The following is a 22486-nucleotide window of genomic DNA, read 5'->3' as shown; positions in this document are numbered from 1 at the left end:
CTCACTCACTTATCGTGACATGCTTCATCATCAGCGCCTATCCACACCCGGGTAGGGTGATACCACCAGGGTGGACACAACCAAACAACAAATTTCTTGGGAGTTCTTAGATAAAACAGAACTGGACAGTGCAGGGATCCAGAAGGAAAATATTAGCGAGAGTTTTTTATTTAAATACCTTGCAGTATACCCCCCAATTTTTTTGGGTAGAGTTCTGAATGAATGGTCAAAAAGATAGAACAAGGTTATATTTGAGATACGTACCATTTTTCCTTTCTTCTTTCTTGCAGCATCCGGAGAAAGGGAACACAGGCTCTAAGATCCCAGCCCAGGTTCGTGTCCGGCTCTGGTTCGGGCTCTCCGTGGACCAGAAGGAGTTTAACCGGTATGCGGAGGGCAAACTCTCGGTCTTTGCTGAAACCGTAAGTGCAGATTATTTCTTTCCATGAATGCATGCCGTAAAGCACTGTGAAGACTCGAACGGGCTTGGACTTGAACTGTAGAGGAGCAACCTGAGAATGCACTTCATAATCAAAGGCCGAGTCGAGACATTAGATCTGTGGCTTATTTGTTTATAATGTTTCTGTATTTTATGACGCATTGTTAAGCATTGGGAACCAAAGATATTTAGATGTTGTCCTGAGAGGGCAAAACTTTATAGTTGCTGTGCGGTGCATTCGCATGCGGGAATGAGACACTAATTGTATTTTATGCTGGGGTGGGCGGAACTCAGCGAAATTCCATGGAGATACAGAAAAACCCAGCGAGGTTCTGCGGAATTCCGCAAATGGGTAGCTCATGCTGCTCACGCTACAACTTAGCACTGACAGAGTGAAAAGCACTGAAAATCAGCATGAATGGCACCAAGCGTTGTGCAAGAGCGCACGGCCATTGGAGTTGATTTTGCTGCTGCTGGAGTAGAAAATCTACTCGAGCTTCCGCAAATCTACCTGAACGGCAGCCCTCTGACCGTGACCGCTTGTGAACACTGGCGATCAACTTTGTTAGAAAATTGCTCTATGGGCGCCAAGTCTAGCTTGTGCTCGCCAGCTCGTATATTCCTGATCCTCTTGTGAGAAAAATTCAGCCATGCAGCGATTGGCTGAATTTGCCTAGAACTCTGCGTTAAAGAGTAATGCGGAGTGGTCAAAATGCCATCAATTTCACTGGCGCCCACTACAAATTTTATGTAAATTTGGTCCATCCCTGGTGATTGGCTGACTTGAGAGCAGAAGGCCTGAGTGACTGCAATGGGAGGATTTCTGCACGCAAATAGACTATCCCTGCAAGTAGCGCTCAACTGACGGAATAATGCCCTGGTGCACTACTTGCAGGACTACAGTCCTGCAAATAATCACTTTATGACCTGGCGCTCTGTGCAGGGTCGCCCTCAAACCTTTTGCCTTTACCCTCTACCTTTTTTTTCCTGAATTAATTTTTACTGTCTTTTGGACTCTGTGAACGTTACTACTACTAACCACAGCTAAAATGCTTGTGCTGCCTCTTTAAAACATGGTATATTTGGCATATTTAATGTACTTGTAAGCCCATAGTTTAGTGGCACTTCCGGTGCCACGGGCCTGCAATTTATATGCAACAAGTGGGCCTGGAGCCACCCGCTTAAGTAACCATTTAAACATGTCTCAGGCTTGCCACTACAGCCTGAGGGCCCGATTCACAGAACTAGCTTAAGACAAAATCCTAAACTTACTACCATTTTGGTATTCACAGAAGGCACTTACTCATTTCGGTATTCACAGAAGTTAGGAGTCCTAACTTTAGGACTCCCAGATGCCTTCTGTGAATACCGAAAGTCTTAAAGTTAGGATTTTTCCCAGTTTAGGAGTCCTAAAGTTGGGAGTGAGGGAGGGAGAGGTGTGGCGCGGTGGCCAGGCGACTGATGCTGGAATCTGGGGATCACGGTTCGATCCCTGGCGCTGGCGGCAGATTAGCCCAGCACCATGTGACTCTGGGCAATAGTTTGCTTAATCTTCCTGACGCCCCCCAGTGCCTGGAGACCCTGACGGGTGATTGTTCGTGCTTTACAAATGTGGATTACTACTTCTAAACTGCAAAAAATCCTAACTGTAAGACTTTCGGTAATCACAGAAGGCATTTAGGAGTCCTAAAGTTAGGACTCATAACTTCTGTGAATACCGAAATGAGTTAGTGCCTTCTGTGAATACCAAAGTGAGTAAATGCCTTCTGTGCATACCAAAATGGTAGTAAGTTTAGGATTTTGTCTTAAGTTAGTTCTGTGTATCTGGCCCTGTGTGTGCAGTTTTAAACTGCTATGTGGACCTGGCAAAATAAAGCTTGCACCAGGCTCAAACCTTCATTTTTGATACACATAAGCCATCCCTAGGGTAGGCTGTGGACAGCCCAGAGGGCAGGGTGAAGTTTATTTTAAAAGTTGGACATGTACTTTTAGGTTTTACATATCTTGGTAGTGAAAAACTCTTATCTCTGTTTTTCACTACTGCAAGACCTACCTTTCCTATAGGATAACATTAGAGTTGACTTTTTTACATTTAATAAGCTATGATTTCCAAATGGGAACAGGTAACTAGTTCATGTTTGGTGTCCTTGGAATTGTAATGAAAAATGCCCTCTTGTTGTGAAGTATGATTTTAGTTGCAATTTTGAAAATGCCACTTTTAGAAAGGGAGCATTTTCCTACCATAGCCAGTTAGTGACTGCAGTCTGTTTCTGGGTCACATGACTGGGTGTAGCTAACAGTTGGGTTTTGTGTATTCCTCCTAGACAGCGACACACAATAGAGAGCTTAAGTGTGCCTGGATGGGCCATCACTGGCAGGATGGGAGTGCGGAGCTGGGCATAGCCCTAATTACACTTAAATAGGCTGTGTCCAGTCACGCACACAAAGGACTGCATACCTTGTGTAGTTAGTGTGGAGCCAGGGAAAGCAGGATACCCAGGGACCTCAAAGTGAAAACTCCAGAAGCTTCTCCCACTTAAAAGGAAGAACCAGGTATAAATATTAGACCCCAATCACCAACCCTTTAGTACACATCTGGACCTGTGGCTACTCTGCCAGGAAGAAGGATTGCTGTATTGTTGAAAGGACTTCTGTTAGAAATTGGGTTACTGGGTATAAGCCCTGGTCAAGCCATAACCACAAATCTAATTAGGGTAAGAGGCAGGAAAACTCTAAATTAACCTGTGCTCACCCTCTGGTAGCTTGGCACAGAGGACTGAGGCATAACTTTAGAGGCAATGTGTAAACACTTCCAACAGTAAAAAAATGAAAACAACACACAGAGATTCCAGAACAGGTTAGCACAATAGAACATCATTTAATAAATATTTTAAAAAAGCCCAAAACGTTAAAAATACAATAAGTAGAACTTACGACATTAGTTTTTAAAGAATAAACTGTAAAACAGCGCTTAGAAACAAGAAGCGCTAACTGGGTAAATCTGGTTGCGCCGGACCGCGGCAAAGTCAAAAGTTCAAGCTGACCATGATGGAGCACAGGCCGGCTACAGGGACCCAGTTAGGCCTGCTGAACCAAAGAACCTTAAATCCAAGTTGGGAAGTGTTTTTGTGGATCTGCGCCAAAGATATAGTGTGCAACAGAGGCAATGTAATGGTTCTGAGATGCGACAAGGCTGCGGTGCAAGGTCCAGATGCAGCCACGTTGAGGATCCTGTTGACGGGGCTTGCAATGCGAAGCATGGTGTCAAGGATGCGCAGTGGAGTGGAGACGATGCATCAATTGCAATAAGCAGGGTAGCTGCGATGCAGAGGTTCAAAGTCATAGTTAACAAGGGATGCAAGGAGCTTGCACCGGGAAGAGTGTTGCACAGTGACGGTTCTAAAGGCGATGACTCATTCTCAACACGTGGGATGCAGCATCGATGTAAATCTTTTGCCACAAGTCCAATTAACACAACAGCGGCGTTGCATCTGTTCTGCTTGGAGATGCGTTGCTCAGCTGAGGGGAAGCACCGGTTCTGGTCGGGATGTGTCGTTCAGCAGAGGATGCGTCGGTTTTGCTGGAGAAGCACCTTAGGCACGCTTCCAAGAGTTCCGCACTGGGGAGGCACCCCTTGACAGTGCAGACTCACAGATGGCAGAGTCTAGGTGCAGAAACAGGTTTGTTGGAAGTCTTTTATGTCTCTGAGACTTCAGAGCCATAAGCCAGACAGCTAGCACTTGGAGTAATTCTGGGCTCAAGTGATCCAGGTCAAATCCCCTCACCCAAGCAAGTGGGCAGCAAGCAGCAGGTCAGCACAGCAAGACAGGCGTTCAGCAAAACAGAAGCCCAACAGAGTGGTACCTACACTGGTCCAGAAGTGTACTGAAGTGGTGGTGTTGTTAGAGGTCCAGTACTTATACCCAGTTAGGCCTTTGAAATGGGGGAGAGTTCAAAGACAGGCCTCTAAAGTGCACTCACCATTTCGTTGTAAAAGCATACGTGTTAAAGGCATATGGGTGGTAAAAACATAGGTGGTAACAATGCGTGGTAAAGCACTCGGGTAGTAATGGATGATTGAATGCATGGTAATGTGTGGTAAAGGCTGTTTCCCCTGCCACTGTTCTGGACTGCTGCTCTGAAGGACTGCTGCAGAGCTGAGCTGACCTGCTGCCTGCTGCCCTCTTGCCAGGGTGAGAAGGACTGAACCCAGGAACCCAAAGTGACTCCAAGGGCTAGTTCACTGGCCTCCTGATCACAATCCTCAGGGACATAACAGACTTCCAGCAACCTTACACCAAGAATCTGGACTCTGCCATTTGTAAGTCATGCCCTTCTAAGTGGTGCCACCCCACTCATGGACCCTTGAAAGTGGGCCTGAATGTGGAGTCTGCCACGCCCAGCTGTGGTCCCCATCGGAACTGACGCAAAGCTATGAAAATCCTTCCAGCGCTCACCACACAGCTTCCGGCCTCATCGGAATTATTGCTGAGCGACGCAATGACCGGCATAGCCTTGCCGCACAGTTGCTAGCTCAGCGGAACTGATGCAATGCAACGCAAAGACCCGCAGAGCCTCGCTGCACAGCTGCCAACTTAGCAGAACCAATGCCAAGCAATGCATGGCCTTGCAAAGTCTCCCCCCTCACAGCTTCATCAGAACCGACGCTGGACACAAAGTCTCGCAAAGCAACGCTGTGTAGACTGTCCACCAGGATTTAAGGTACTGTGTTCAGTGTATCTAAGTTGATCTCTATGGCCAGCCCGCGATCCATCGTGGTCAGCCTTAACTTGTGATTTTGTCCCGGTCTGGCGCCATAAGCTAACCACAGGTGGCGCATTGTGCTTTCTGCGCATTGTCACTAAAATGTTTAAAATTGCATGGGGCTTAATACCAAGGGCCATATCGCTGCTTTTGCAGCACTTTTTGCTGAAAAAGCAGCAATATTGTTATCGCCCTATTATCAAGCATGCGCTAAAATGCGTTAGCGCAAGCTTTCAGGCGTTAGCTGTCACTTTTTATATCGCCTTGCATGTCAGCGATATCTATCGCTAATGATTCGCAAGGTAGGCGTTCCTTACAATAAGCTCACAGAAAAGGTCGCTTAAACATCTTTGCGCTATTAGCAAAGATGCCCCGCGATACCAAAAGTCGCATTAAACCCCGATCTTCACTGGAATTGTACGCCTGATTAAAACCTGACTAAGGCATACCTATCATGGGAGATGGATTAGAGGGTTACGACCACAATGTCGTATCAACCAGCTTTTTTCAGTTTTTCAGTAAACATCGCTTTTCCAGCGATGTTGGCCCATTTCCCAGCTATCGCTGGAATGTATTTCGCCATTGCGCTAAGCGTTGTTAATAGAGCGCTAGCGTGGCGATGAATTCCAGTGATAGCCAGCGTTAGTTAAAAAAACGGGCTAAGCGTGTTTAGGAATAATTATCGCTGCATCTTGATAATATGCCTCCATATTTTTGGTTCTACCAAATGGATTTGTGTGGTTTTAGTCTTGAAGATTTTGTTATTACATTTTGCTCCATTATTATAAATTGGTGTGGGATTTTTCTTGTTTTGGGTTTTCACTTTATTACTGTGTGAAGTGCTTAATAAATACTTTGCACTTTGCCTCGAAGTTAAGACTGACTGCTCTGTGTCAAGCTACCAGAGGTTTGAGAACAGGCTAATTTGGGGTTTTCTTTGACTCACCCTGACAAGGATTGTGGTTGCCGCTTGAGTAGGGTTTGACCCCCCCTCAACCAGTAGCCCAACTTCTTACAATCACCTCTTGTGCAAAACGCAAATGTATTACAACTTTATAACACCTTATCAGCAAAACTGCCTGATATCATGCCATGCTGTCAAAACTTGTGGTCTCTTCCTGTTTTTTAAGTGTGCATATGTTTCTTTTGTTTAGTATGAGAATCAGACAAAGCTGGCGCTTGTCGGAAATTGGGGGACAACAGGCTTGACGTACCCCAAATATACGGATGTTACTGGAAAGATTAAACTTCCAAAGGACAGCTTCCGCCCATCCACCGGATGGAGTTGGGCCGGGGACTGGGTCATCAGCCCTGAAAAGACGTGAGTAGATACAGTGTTTTGACCAGTCCTATCTTTGAGTGTTTTTCCCTCTCATGCAACCCAACAATCGTCGTTTGTTATACCTGTCTTCATTTCAAACCATGGACTGAACCTTTGACAGGCCAAGAGCTCACCTGCTGGTCAGGTCTTCTCTCCTGATTGGCATGTTCCCTTGTTTAGCAAATGCAAAGATAAAGGACGATAGTCATGTGTGTGCAGCGGCAAGCTCCCATTATACTGCTGTATGATCCACAGAGTGGTACATGACGAAGCGAGGCGATATTGTGTTAGTCAACTCAGCAGGCTAGATAGCTGCCAAGCCTATGAGCCTAGCAGAAACTGAATTTTGGTCTCTCTTGGTCACTTTTATGGCTGTATTGGCTGCGGGGTGTCTTCCTAGTAACCACATGGGCCAATCTAGATTGCCATCAGGGTCTTACGGCATGCCAATTGCGTGTTTGTACAAGTCGCTGGATTGATAGAACTGACCACGCGAGCCTTCTACAGCAGACCGCCCAGTGCCCAGGAGTATGCTTATTTACATGTATTGTATTATTGCTATAAGTGTTATGTTTTTATATGTTTAATTTACTAACCCTTGATAGCTATGTGCCAGGGTGATGAACCAAGGATGTTGACTGCAGTTGTGTTATAGTCACTCTGCAAAAATACTATATTGGTATACCATATTGTATATTATGTTTGTACAATAATGAGTGCATGTTTGCCGCTGTGCATGCATGTGCAGGAAGGCACACTGGTCTTCTTTAATGCAAATTTGTCTTTACCCATCTACTTCACAGGCTGTACTCACAGGAGCACAGTGCAGTTCGAGCAGGGCGATTTCTTCTTGAAATTATGTTCTTGCTCCTCAATCAGTACTCACAGTTCTTAGATGTGAGGGATCCTGATAAAGGGATCTGACTCAAAGCCATCAGGAGGATCCGCGTGGATGGCGAACCTACCCAACGACAGTGGATTCAGGTCGTGTTTTGGGGTGACCATCAGATGCTGGAGCCAGACTTACTGATAAGTTACTGAAAGGTCCTGCATCCATGAAAAGTATCAGGATTTCCTCTGCTTTGAACTTTCAAGAGCTCATATCCGCGGGGCCATCAGGACTAGTGTCTCGGCCACGAAAAACAAGATATCCACAGTGGCGGACATTTATATCCCAGTGTTAGTCATTACATTACCTGTAAGGTTTTCCACTTTTTGTGCAGCACTCTATGCCCCTTCTTAGCTACTTCAAATCACTTTTGCAGGATCTTTAAATGTGTGACACTGTTGCAGATTCTCTTTTATCTATTGTTTTGGTCAGATTTTTCAATGTGCAGGGAGCAGGGGCGTGGCGTTCTTGGCGTGATGTGAAATTCAACATGTGTCACAACAAGAATGAAGAATTGACAAGCACCCTCAGTCTGTGTGTGTGTGTAACCCTGCATGTGAACAGTGGATCCAACCATGCGTACAGATCTGTTAATTATCAAATGGTTGTAACACAACAGATCATGAATTGATAAATCAATTTTCACACCTTCACATCACATTTTTAGGCATAACATAATAACCATAATACATGTTACCATCCCTGGTCCAGTAGCACCAGTTGAACTGAAGCTCATGGCATGCTCTGACCATAAACCTATGTTATCACTTCTCTCTTTGTAATCACCCCTTGACAGCTTGCTGTACGACACCGACGCTGGTCACATGAGCTTCGTCGAGGAAGTGTTTGAGAATCAAGCTCGGCTGCCAGGTGGACAGTGGATTCATATGACCGAGGCGTATTCGGACGTGGTAAGGATTTACCATACACTTGGTTTCCGATGACGCTGAACGTAGACGCTCTCATAATGTTTATCGATTTGTTCCCTATACTAATGCATATCGATCCTGCAAGATTTGATCCGTTCAAGGTGCATCTAGGGTTGTTTTGGTCGCCCTCACTTGATTTGGATTCTGAGGTTTCTTGATGTCCGCAGCTAACAATGACTTGCATGCTTGAAGAACTGAGAGACCAGAATCTGGTCTGATGCTGGGAAGCGTTGGCTCTGTCCGTCAACGGGGTGCAATTTGGTTAAATTGTGTAAATTGGTGCTTCTAAGTGCAATCCGGACAAGATGACTTATTATTAGCTCTCCTAATCTACAAAAGGCAGAATATTACATATTTTGACCTAAAGCAAGTTTTCAACTACATAGGTGCTGTGTATATCCTCTGTAGGACTTCTAGTAGTTTGAAGTGCAAGAGACAGGACGAGCATCAGTGTCTCTTGAATAAACATCATATCATGGAAAGCACTTTAAGGGATTTAACGTATACTATTGAAAGAAGGAAGAGTGCAGACCAACTTATCAGCTATTGAAGCAATATTTAGCTATAAAAAAGCTAATTATTAATGGTTTTCAGGACCATGTTATTCAGCCAACTTCCCAAAGATTTTATTTTTAGAAATGTTTACCAAATTTCTGTGAAGGACTTCATATTTGAATCAAGATCAAATGTAAGAATAGTGAGTATTGTGCAGTTTTGCTCTGATGATGGATACACGCACCATGTTTTCTTCATTCTTCAAGACTCACCTTCCTAGAACTGGCACAGAAGGGGTGACAGAGTAGAGCACGTTGTCCGACAGTGTGCACTACCACTGTGCACTGTGCATTTAATTGGTGTTGTAAGGTGCAAAGTACATGGTTGAATTGTTCATTCATAGATCCTGGCCCTTGCTAAATCTTTTCAGTCACTTCATTAGTGTCTTACATGGTATCTTACATCTTCAAGGTGCGTACGTACCTATGCGCCAACTTACGCCGTCTTTCTGTCTTCGTTGTGTCTTCCAGAATGGAGAGAAAGTGCTGCCCAAGGATGAGATTGAGTGCCTTCCGGGTTGGAAATGGGAAGACGAGGAATGGTCTACAGACCTCAACAGAGCCGTGGACGAGCATGGTAGGTTAGACGGGGGCTCTGATGTAGCACCAGTCATTAGTAGAGCACCCTCGGCACAGGCCGCTGTCTGTCATTACATGGTAGTATGTACAGTTACATGCATGTGTTGACTGTACAGTGTATTTTCTCTGCAGATGGGTTTTGTTCACGTAATAATAACATTGTTTGGGTAATGGTGCTGTAAATTGGAAGGCAGATCTTTAACACCACAAGGTGTAACTGCTGAAATTGTTATAGCATGAGAAAAACATGCCATGTAAAGAGGCTACAAATAAAGTTAATAAATACTATTTTTTGGCAGACTGTTGATTTCAGGTTGTCTCTGGTGTTCTTGTATTTGTGTTCAGATCCGGTGTTTACTACTATCTCAAATAATGCTACTCTATGGGTTTGAAATTGAAGACAAGATCTTTCCACATTTGAGGTATGAGTATTACTAGCATCTTAAACACGAGTGAAATACTCCGGTACGGGCTCGGGGAGACCGAGCCCTAAAGGAGCAACTAGTCTTACTATGATACATTAAACCCTTTTGCAGACTCTCTGCTACCTGCATCCACAGGCGCTGCCTCCGTTGACCCAGTAAGGATGAGTCTTTAACACTTCTCTAAAATGAGTTTATTCACAAATAAAGCAGAAGGAGTATGATTCCAGTGTCGAACTCCCCAAAGACTCAGGGATTGGCCTCCTTCTAAAGACTTTAAACCTGGGATCATCCGGGACAGGTCTCCACGGAATCCAAACTCTGAGCAAATCAGTGCCTCAAAGCACCAAAAGAATTTAGGCGCTGAGGAACAAAAAGCTTTGACAGACATCACACAGACATCACAGACATAGATCTCGCCTCCTCATACACCACCCGCTCCCTCATTCCCCCTACCAACCCTCGTACCTCCGCTCATCTTCCCATATCCCACCCCACACTTTGCACTCCCGTCCCATCCTCCACACCAATCTTCTCAGAACACCCCTCCTCCCCCAACGGCACCCCACACAACATGACTCTCTCTCCGCCTATCTCCCCCCCCACACTTAGCACTCCCGTCACTCCTAGCCTTCACCCCTCCTTCAACCTCTCACCGCCTATCTCCCCCCCACACTTAGCACTCCCGTCACTCCTAGCCTTCACCCCTCCTTCAACCTCTCACCCCCCTCGCTCACACCCCACTATCACACCTCCTCCCCCACAACAGCCAGCCTCCACATCACCCTCATTTACCCGTCCCCCCCTAGCACTGATGCCCTTCCCAATAACGCCAACACCAACCCTAACACCTATCCTCTCGCTAACACATCCAACCCCCTCACCAGCTCCACCTCTCCACCCCGATCCCCCCCCGTCTCCAGCAACCTATTCGTCTGTTCACCGCCAGTACCCCCCCCAACCCCGCGCCCATCACCACGCCGGACATGATTATGTCCACCCTCCTCCAATTGAAAGAAGAACTACACTCCATCAAAGAGTTGCTCATCACATACCCCAGACACCCTCATCCCACCACCACCCTTACACCTAATAACACTTCCCCCTCACCTCCGTCTCGACCTACCACACAACACTCCACACACAGGACCTCTATCCCCCCCGCAATACCACCAATCGCAATAACAATCGCAATCGCATTACCACCAAGCGTAATATTCCCACTACACCTAACAACACCTCCTCATCACCTCCTACTCGCCTTATCACACAACTCTCCCCACACTGGACCTCTACCCCCTATTGCAATACCGCCAATCGCCCCAGACGCACTACCAATACGATCTCAGACCATGACGTGCACACCCTTCTCCACTCTTACGGGCCGGCTCCCCAAAATCGCCTAGCCACCAACCACATGTCCATCCCAACAATTATCTCTAACCCCCTCAGGCACCAAAAGGATAACAACAGAGGCGCCGTCCCCAACAACCTCACTAATGTACCCCTCACTATAGAACCCTCCTCCACCCTTTGCACCCCTAGCCTTAAATGCATACTTCTCAACTGCAGATCGGCCCAAAGACATTCCGCGGAGGCCGCCGACCTCATCATGTCTATGGAACCGGATCTAGCCATTCTAACTGAAACATGGCTGTCTGATTCCTCTACACCTATCCTGGATAGCCTAGTCCCCCCCAACTACTGTATCATTAGACTTGACAGGGCGGCCAAAAAGACAGGCGGTGGAATTGCCTGTATCTACAGAAGCAACCTCTCAGTTTCTAAAGCGTCCGCCCCCTCTCTTACTTCCTGTGAATACCTCTGCCTTGATGTCATCAGCGAAAGCAAAACGGTATGCTCACTACACATTATATACCACCCACCTGGGGACAAGATCTCCTTCTCCCAACAACTCATGGATACAATATCAGCCAACTCGGGACGGCAGACCACCCAAATTTTCCTTGGCGACTACAATCTCCACTGGAATGACAGCAGTGACACAGTGGTAAACAGCCTCAAAAGCTTCCTCAACGCACTTGATCTCACCCAAATATGCAATAGCCCGACCCATGAGAGAGGTTCTATCCTCGACCTTATCATCTCCAAAGAGGACGCTATTCAACTTGAGTCAATCCAACCTTGTGACTGGTCAGATCATCATATTGTCTCCTTCCTCATCAATAAAAAACTTAAATTTAACCCTGTTCAACCCTCTAAGCCCAAAGTTTGGAAAAGAGACTTGAAGAAACTCAACCCAAACTCCTTACCGCCTAACAGCCGCAATCGACTCCTCCCTCCTCCCAGCGCTACGGACGTTCAACTACTGACTGACCACTATCTCAATGCTATGTCCACAATAATCAATGAGGCTGCACCCATGCAACTGAAAAGAGTCTCGTCCAAGATTTCCAACCCATGGTATGACGGGAGCCTCAATGAGGATAGACGGGCCATGCAACTGGCAGAGCGCACATGGAGGTCAGCCCCTTCTGCAGTGCACCTAAAAAGATTGAAGAAACAGAGAAACGCCTACTTCAGGAAAATAAAACGCTCAAAAAGAGATTTCTTCAGCCTCCAGCTCGCCCAAGCAAAAAACCGCCCAAGAAAATTATTTGACTTAATCAGAACACAATCCAAAGAACAACCCCAGACACTCAGCACCATGGGCGTTACACCTTCCTGTGAAGACTTCTCTGCTTTCTTTATCCAAAAAACTGACAACATAAGAAGCGATCTCCTCAATGACGCAATCCTTTACTCCAACCCCCAACACACAGCTATGCCTGAACCAAAGAATAATGCTACATGGTCATCCTTTGGCACCTACTCCGAAGAAGAAATTGGCAGATTGCTCAGCACCCTGAAACCATCCAATCACCTCACTGACCCCCTTCCTGCTAACGCTGTAAAAGACTTTACCCCTTTGCTCCTCCCACTCTGGACTAAGATTATCAATAGCTCTCTTCAACAAGGATCCATCCCTAACGCCCTCAAAGTCGGACAAGTCACACCGCTACTAAAAAAAACAACAGCAGACCCCACTGATCTAAACAATTACCGCCCTATTACAAATATTCCGACCCTCGCTAAACTGTTGGAGAAATGCGTACAGCTACAACTGACTAAACACATAGACAAGTTTGATCTCCTCAACGCCCATCAGTCAGGCTTCCGAGCAGGGCACAGTACCGAAACTGCCATGACTCACATAGTGGACGACGCCCTCCAAATCCTAGACCAAAACGATACCTGCCTCCTCATCCTTCTGGATCTATCCTCAGCATTCAATACAGTTAAACATAAGAACTTACTCGAACTATTAAACACAAGAATGGGCATTTCCGGGACTGTGGTTCACCTCCTTTCTACACAACCGGTCACAAAGATTCAAAAGCAACAACCTGATGTCCTCTCCGGTACCTGTATCGCTAGGCGTCCCTCAAGGATCCTCCCTCTCCCCAACACTGTTCAACCTAGTTATGGAACCTCTCACTACTTTGCTACAGACATCCAATGTTCACTTTCACATGTATGCCGACGACACCCAACTTTATCTCAAAATACAATCTCCCAAGGACATCATGCTGCTGAACACCACGATCAGAAACACCCAATCCTGGCTTGCAGAGAATCACCTCAAACTCAATGCGCTGAAGACTGAGTTCCTCCTGATCTCACCTCCCGCAAAAATCTCTACGGCCCAAACATGGCTTAAACACTTAACGGCTCTAAATGTACAACCTACCGTCGTAGACTCGGCAAAATCTCTAGGCATAACATTCGACGCCAATCTCGACATGCAGCAGCACATCAGCAAAGCAACCAAAGGAGCGAACTTCCAAATCAATACCTTGAGAAAACTTAAACCCTTCCTTCCAGCCAAAGACTTCCAAACTGCAGTACAATCTATAGTCATCCCGCACATAGAGTATGGTAGCACCGCCCTCTGCGGGCTCCCCCTAACTACAACGGCACCCCTAAGAGCGTCCCTTAACGCTGCAGCGAGACTCATCACTGGTTCAAAAAAACACTCGCATATTTCCCCTGACTTTAAATCCCTGAACTGGCTGCCTTTTGAAGCCAGAATTCATCTGAAAATCGCCTGCATGACACACTAGGCTGTACACATGAACTCACCCGCCTACCTCACTCAAAAGCTGACAATTTCGGGTGGCTCTAGAACTACTAGAAGCACAAACAATCTTCTACTGAAGCCTCGAAGATTTCGGAAGGAAAAAACCTATAAACGCTCCTTTTCAGGAATGGCACCCAGGATCTGGAACTCACTCCCCCCTGAAACCAGGCTCATCTCCTCCAACAAACTTTTTAAGAAAGAAGTAAAAGCGTTCCTCATGGCTAAACACACATGATCTATTATTCTGTATCTCTCATGAATCTGCTCTGTAAGACCTGCCTGGCCACCTTGGTCTTTTTGTATTACTTGTATTATCGATTTACTTGATTGTTTACGTCCCTCTTTGTATATTGTTATATTGTTGTCGCACCTGCCTGACTTTGCACACTGTACCTACACCACCTCAACGATCCCTACTCTTGTACTACTGATGCACCTATGTGACTACACATCCTGCACTCTCCCACCTCAACTATGCCCTCCTTTATGCTATCTCCAAAAAATTTTAAACACGCTTAAGCAAGTATATGCTCCTTATTTGTGTACTTTATATTATTTGGCACAACTGTTTGACTATGCACCTTGTACCGACACTACCTCTCCTGTGACCTACCTCACGTTTTTTTTTGACCTACCTATGTAACTATGTAACTACTATGTAACTACCTAACTACCTCAACTATTACATTGTATTACTCTATCACCCCTGTGTCTTGTAAAGCGCTCTGATATCTGCAAAGATCTTGTTCGCGCTATATAAAACTCTCAAAATAAAAATAAATAAATAAATAAGGGTATCCTCATCTTCCTCAGAGCCAAGATGCTCATCGTCTTCCACTCCTATCCACCAATCAAAAAATACAAGACTGTGCCCCTTACATCCTTCATCTGCACTGCCAGCTAAGTTCCATAGACAGGCATCTGGAGATTAATTTTATATTCCCCAAGTAACTCATATAACTGATTTATTGATATGTTAAATAGCAGTGGGAATAAGGCTGAATAAACTCTGTGGGGCAGATTTAAAAGCCCCTTGCGTCATTTTTGCGCCGCTGTTGCATCATTTTGTGTGACGCAGCAGCAGCGTACAAATGCGACCCATTTACAATGTGACGCATCTAGGGAGATGCATCCCGTTGTAAAGCCCTGCGCCAAATTATACTTGCGGCAGGTATAATGTATGCAGGATAGGCTTTCCAACGCAAACAAGCCTCGTAGAAGTGACGCAGTGAAATCTACAAGATTTCACTGCGCTACTTCTAGGACGCCACTGCGTCAAATTTTTACGCCTGCTTGAAGCAGGCGTAAGGAGGGACGCAGCACAATGAGGATCGGCCTCCCCCTGCATTGCTGGAGTTGTGTCATGCTTGCGACAAGACTCCAGCAATACGTGACTTTTGCGTCAACAGATGCGTCAGAACTTCTGATGCATCTGTCAATCCTTGTGCCATGGTGCACCGTATTGTATTTAACAGCGCATTTATAGTGGCGCAAGGGTTGCTAATGGTGGCGCAGGAAAAGTGACACATCTGTAAAGATGTGTCACTTTCTTGTAAATCTGCCCCTGAGAGACCTCACAACTGATGGGAAGAAATGTAGGGACACTCACAGCATCCCTTTCATGTTAATCAAGAACGAGCCCTACAAGCCGTGCTCCTCCAGGTGCTGCAAGAAAAGGGCATGATTCACAGGATTGAAGATATCGATTGAGCAAGATCAACATTGGCAGCCGACTCTTGTATCAAGTTCGGAGGAGCTGGTGCTGAGTATCTACCAAGGCTGGTCGCGTCCCATGTCCTGGCCTCAGTACAGAGTGATGGCCATCCCAGATTCAGTGCATCGACAAAGGGTTCTGCTGTTGCTCACACCCAATGGCTTCCAAGGTCTCACCGATCAAAGGAAGGCGAGGAAATGTCTGGTAGCTGAAAGGATCCTCAGCCGGGAAAGAGCCTTACTTTTAAAGGTGGTGTAATGGCTTCTATTAGAATACATCTGTTGCATCCCCTACCTGAGGCTGCTACTGAAAATAAGGGCGACATCTGAAACCAGTATACTTGTGAGGGACTTACTGACCCTTAATACGAAAGGGACCAAGCAAGAGGAAGAGCAGACCAACTTGAGGATCAAACCTACCATTTGCTCCTGTGTCGTCTCAGCTCAGCAAGTCTAACAGGTGACACAAAGCCCTATCTACTAATAGGATTTACGCCGAAACAAAAATATGGCTCCTTGAGCCAGGCGTTAAGTTGGAGAAATCTTTTAATTTCTTGTTAAGTTTCCAATCATTGCATGTGTGCTGCACTGTAGAGCTGACATCTAACGTATGAAAAGGTTTCAACTTTACAGTGCGCTAGAAATGAATAAATGTTCCCCTAGGTGTTGAACCTGGTGTTGGTGCAGATCCTGTGACACTGCAAGCTAACCATTGGTCAAGCTATGACCATTACTCTAGGCTTGAAGGATGCTTTAACCTGCCTCAGCATTTCAATCTTAAGAGCACAGTGGACAAAAGCCTGGTTCTCTCCATTCTTAGGATAAAAATCACAAATGTATTGATTCCTGCTGTTTCTAAAACATGCTGCAGCTGATTTTGACTTCATAAAAGTAGCAACAATTAGAAAAAAAACATTCTCTTAACAGGGTCCATCTCATACAGCAAGTGCAATATTTTATGTACAATAAATAGGAGGCATTCTGCCTTTACTTTTCAGTGATAGGCAAATCCCGACGGATGTAAAGGTGACAAGACACCTGAGACGTAGTAATCCTATTTGTCAAACCTTCGGGAGACTAGCCCGGAAAGCGACACCAGAAAGGGTTCCAGTGTTCAATCTTTGGCAAATTGTATATTTTCTGATTCTCGCTTCCTAAGGAATCTATTGGTGGTTGTGATCTTATGACTGGCTGTCGACTAGTCAACAATAGGAAGGTAGAGTTTGAATGAAATTTCAAGATACCTGACTATACTCTTCGGCTTCCTTACACAGGAACATGTAAACGTCCAGTGTGGATCTCGCACAGCAGGCATGTACAGGAGTTTCCTAGGTTTGAGCATGCAACAAAAGCGAAACCCATGCAGTCAGTTTTAGGATGAGTTCCGGTAGAAAAAGTTATCCATCAACACCAGAAACATAAGATAAGGTTGAAAAAAATCTATATTTTCTTATCACATTCTACAGATTCTCAAAAGTCTCATAGGGCCCGATTCACAAAAGTAATTTGAGACAAAATCCTAAACTTACAACTTTTGGTATTTACAGAAGGCATTTAATAGTAGTAAACTTAGGATTCCTAACTTTACTACTAGTAAACTGAGACAAAATCCTAACTTTACGACCTTCGATATTCACAAAAGGTATTTAGTGGTAGTAAAGTTAGGAATCCTAACTTTACTACTAGTAAACTGAGACAAAATCCTAACTTTACGACTTTTGGTATTCACAAAAGGTATTTAGTGGTAGTAAAGTTAGGAATCCTAACTTTACTAATACTAAATCCCTTTTGTAAATGCCCATTGGGATGGAAACGTCATCTGCATGGTAAAGGCGTGTACCTCTGCGCTGAAGTGCCCATCTGTATTGTTGTCTGGATCCCTTATGCTGATTCTTTTGTCATAGGGGAACACGGATCATGCATGTGCACCATAACATAGGCCTGTCTCATGGATCGCGGTCTTGTTGGACCAGGAGGGTCGCCCAAAGCGCTACCGTCATAGTGGTGGAAGGGTACCACCTTCACCAGGAGTTAAGCAGCAAGAGTGTAGTGTGGCAGCATATCGGGTAGTGATCAGAAGTAGTGGACAGGATCTTTTTTACCTGTGTCACTGGAGTGAGGCCTACAGTCCTGAGGCTGCTGCGTGCTTAACTCACCCTTGAGCTGCATCAGGTAGATGTGAAGTGTTGCGTAGCGCAGGAGTGGTGCCTCTGCATTGGTTGTATGTGTCCCTGGGAAGGTACAGTACAAAGATGGAGCAGTGCTGTGCAGTTAGTACATGTACTGGGTGTATGTATGCCTGACATTGATACGTTCCACGAAACATGTAGTGTAGTGCATGTGTGGCTAAAGCATGTACTGGGTGTATGAGGGCTTGCGTGGAGTACAATACATGAAGGCTGAATCGTTGTGCAATGCGCACATGGTGAGTGTGTGTGCTAGCACTGTGTGTGTTAGTAAAGAGCACACAGTGGTTAAAAACATTCAGTGCTGAATACTGCACATAGACTGTGTGTGCGTGTGTGTGTGTGTGCTGAATGGATGTGCACATGTAAGGGTACAATGCATGGAGGAACAGCGATGGATGGAGAGTCTGCTGTGATCGTATGCTGAGTGCCAGTGCGCCTGCAGTGGTACATTGCATGGAGGGCCCTGGGTTCCATCTTAGGAAGCCCCGGCCTGCCTGGTGAAGACATGAGGCGGAGAGGAAGGGAAACACCCGTTACATCGATGTAAATACATCGCGGTGCTATAGCACCGCGACTTTTACATCGCATTGTCGTTGGCATCGCAGACTTTTACTGCGCATGCTGCAACGGCGCCATGGCATTAACATCGCATGCAAATACAACGCATGCGATGTTAACATGCCATTATGTTACAAGCTAATAAATATTATACACAAAACGAGTGACACAAAACGGCAGGAAGTTAATAAATATGTGACACAAAACGGCAAGAAGCTAATAAATATTACATATACGGAAACGGACCAACATTTATGTTACAAGCTAATAAATATTACATACACAAAACGAGTGACACAAAACGGCAGGAAGCTAATAAATATGTGACACAAAACGGCAGGAAGCTAATAAATATTACATATACGGAAACGGACCAACATTTATGTTACAAGCTAATAAATATTACATATACAAAACGAGTGACACAAAACGGCAAAGGGGTTACACAAAACTTTTCAATTGGAATAATTTACAATTATACTAAACGGAAACAGTAAATATTATATAAACAAAACGGAAAAGGGGTGACACAAACGTTTTAAAAAAAAAGGAGAACAGAAGCAAATGCCTTTTACTAAAAACGGGCTACGCCGATAGCAGTGAGAGGATGTGGCCTAACTGATAGCTCTGCCGACTTTCGTGATGTCAACCACGGTTCAAGCCTCCTATCAACTCGCCAAAAGTAAAAGTGCAGTGCTACATTACATTTTTATTACTGGTGTAGTGCTACATTACATTTTTATTACTGGTCCAGCGCTACATTACATTTTTATTACTGTATGGATGGGTGTATGGGTGGATGGATGCATGTATAGGTGGATGGATGAATGGATGGGCTGTATGGATGGATGCATGGATGGGTGTATGTCAGATTTAATGAATGGGTGGCGGATGGATCAATGGATGGCAGCTGTATGGATGGATGTACGGATGGATGCATGGGTGGGTGTATGGGTGGATGGATGCTGTGTGGTGGGTGGATAGATGCATGGATAGGTGCTGGATGGATGGATGCGGAAAAGCCACGCAGCGCTAGATATGTTATAATGGCGCAGATGTCAGATTTAATGAATGGGTGGCGGATGGCAGGGTGGATGGATGCATGAATGAAGGCTGGGTGGAAGGATGTGTGTGGTGAGTGGGTGGGTGGATGGATGGATGAATTCATGGCGGATTGATGAATGGATGGCTGTAAGGATGGATGCATGGATGGCTGGATGAATGGATGGCGGATGGGTGGGTGGATGAATGGATGGTGGATGGATGAATGGATGGCTGTAAGGATGGATGCAAGGATGGATGCATGAATGGGTGGATGAATGGATGGCGGATGGGTGGGTGGATGAATGGATGGCGGATGGATGGCTGTATGGATGGATGCATGGATGGGTGGATGAATGGATGGCGGATGGGTGGGTGGATGAATGGATGGCACATGGATGAATGGATGGCGGATGGATGAATGGATGGCTGTATGGATGGATGAATGGATGGTGGGCTGCATTTCTCATTGTGTTGGATAATGGCATGGAAAGGGAGTGGAGGCCTCTATGTCGCTATGGGTTCAGGCAGTATTAAAAAATCTCGCAAACATGATATCATGTTGATTAGTCGAAGATGAGTAGGAATAAGACAGGGCTTGAGGTATTCAGAATGAGGCACATGAGCACCTTTGCCCTTCCTTCTACAGGCTGCAAGTATTCCACGCACATTCCAATGTTTCCTTCTTCACTGCAGCCTCGATGCCTTTACTCCCCCTTTGCCCACCGCAACAAATCTTGCTGTTTGGAATCGCGTTCAATTATAACCGTATTCATATTGCGCTTGCTACCCCTTACCCGGAATACATTAAGAGTCAGTGCTCTCTCTCTCAATCTCCCCGCAGCTCTCTTTACACTGTCCACTCCGTGCCTTCCTTGAATGATCATTCTTCCTGCACGAAATGCCATCTCCAGCGGTGACACTGGTATCTCCCACTGCAGTAAATAGAATCTCCTAGAACACAGGCCTCGCCAGGCTAAAGATTAAATATAGTGTAAGCAAATAAAGGATTTGCGTGCCAAAAGATTAAAAAGCGTTTGTCGGCATAAATGATTCAAACCGCTTTAGAATACATAGTCTGAAGGAATAAAGCATTCATCTCCCGCCGGATTTAACAGAGTAAACGGCTCACCTTCCTAAACATTAAATATAATGTACGCACATAAAGGGCTCTCCTTATTGCAGATTGCAGGGAGTCTCTCGCAATAAATAGGATACACACCCCTCAAAAAAAGAAATAAAAATACAAGATTTCGTGTTGGGGGAAGGGGGGGGGCAGGGATAGGAGCGGGTTCAGGCAGGAAATAACAAAAACCGCGTTGTTTTCCTCTGCGACGTAATGTTCTGCGGGGTGATGTTCGGGCCAATATGAATGAATGTAATCGCGTTGCAAAGGTCAGCGATGTGTTGACTCACGATGTAATGGTCGGGCCGATGTGATAGACGCGATGTAAATGCACGCGATGAGTGTGGCCGCGATGAAGCGTCATACAACCGGAGAGGAATCCCCCCTCAGACAGATTTATGTATTGCAGCATTCCTGCGAGCTGGGTGGGGACACACTGGAGGGAAAGGAAGAGACTCCTTTTACATCTCAAAAGACTACTCTTTGATTCAGTGATAGATCACAAGGAAGGGGCCTGGACACATCTCCGGGAAGGAGATGGGGCTGATAAGGGAAGCATAAAGAGTAGGGCAGGGGTCTAGGATTAACCTTTTGATGCACATATCACTGTGGCTGACATCCAGGTGTGAACTCTGAATTGTTGGTGGGACAGTCAGCTTCGCAGTCTCTCCTGCTGGGACAGAGACCTTTCATGAAGAAAGAAGAAGACGAGCTGTGCCCGCTTTAAAAGAAGCAGAACACCAACATAAAACACCAAAGACACAGACTATAAATCACATTTGGTGTCTAGAAAATGACTATAAGAAGGGAAGTTTGAGGCCCCAACATTTATCATATGCCATACAGCCAGATGTGTATGAAAGGGAACTCTTCCAGACTTCTGCCTGTGACCAGGATTGGGCAGTAGCCATTGTACAAGACTGTTTTCAGCAACCCCCATGTGCCAGGAGAGGGCAATCACTGACTGAGCCAAGTATCGAGCTCTGGGCAGAGGGCACCAAGCTGACAGAGCTTAGTTGCGATGACCCCGTATAGCAGAGGGGAGCCACCATTGAAGTGGTTGTGTGACCAGTGTGTCAGGACTTGTGAATGCCTTCGCAACCCCACATGACAGTATGGGCCACAGCGGTGAGGGCAATTGCACATGAGGAGTCTACATTGCGTCCGGAAGATACTGCAGCAACCCTGTGTGCCAGGAGGGGCTGCCAGGGCCAAATCACCAAAGACTTCAGCCTGTCGCCTGGCACCTGGAGGAGACTGCGACCTGTGGGCCGAGCCCCAGAGTGAGTTCTGCCCTGATTGAACCCGAGGACCAGGAGGATGTTGAGGGGGATGATGGGCCCTCGCTAGACTCCAGCCGAGAGCCAAAGGATTGAATTCCTCCTGCTGGACTTACCACCTCTGTGAGCCGGAGGCTGCTCCAATCGGTGGGCAGAGCTGGTCGCAGCACTCTGGAGAGTGAGCCTGTGCCTGCCTGGCGCTGCTGTGTGTACTGCGAGCAGCACGACTTCTCCGAGCAGGATCTGATCTCACGAGTCGCTGGCCTCAGGGCACCCACTGTATGGCCGAACAATGCCATGCTGCAGAAATGGGTAAGATTTGAACTGGACCTGTGGGTCCCAGGGGATTCGCTTCTGAAGGTGCTGCAGCCCCATAGACACTTTTGGCTATATTCGTAAAGAGTCAAAGGGAGAACTCTTGAGTATGACATAATCATTTCCATTCCATGATACGGCCACCAGTGAATGGGGAATAACCTGACACGTTGCACGAAGGAGGTTGGGACAGTGATTGGCTGATGACTTCTAGAGCCCTGACCTC

At 46.0% G+C, this 22486-nt stretch overlaps 1 protein-coding gene across 1 annotated transcript in view; it reads left to right on the top strand.

Moving 5' to 3' along the window:
- Window positions 1-22486, top strand: part of DYSF (dysferlin) — a 1070125-nt gene that overhangs the window by 562462 nt on the left and 485177 nt on the right. The window contains exons 25-28 of the mRNA XM_086960107.1: window positions 291-422; window positions 6358-6524; window positions 8210-8324; window positions 9368-9473. Coding sequence (XP_086816233.1) covers window positions 291-422; window positions 6358-6524; window positions 8210-8324; window positions 9368-9473 — 520 coding nt within the window. The remainder of the gene's footprint in view (window positions 1-290; window positions 423-6357; window positions 6525-8209; window positions 8325-9367; window positions 9474-22486) is intronic.

This window comes from Lissotriton vulgaris, chromosome 3_1 (genome assembly GCF_964263255.1).
Source record: "Lissotriton vulgaris chromosome 3_1, aLisVul1.2, whole genome shotgun sequence".
NCBI classification, from domain to species: domain Eukaryota; kingdom Metazoa; phylum Chordata; class Amphibia; order Caudata; family Salamandridae; genus Lissotriton; species Lissotriton vulgaris.
Note: the sequence above shows the minus strand (reverse complement) of the source record. Positions and strands in the feature narration are given on the sequence as shown.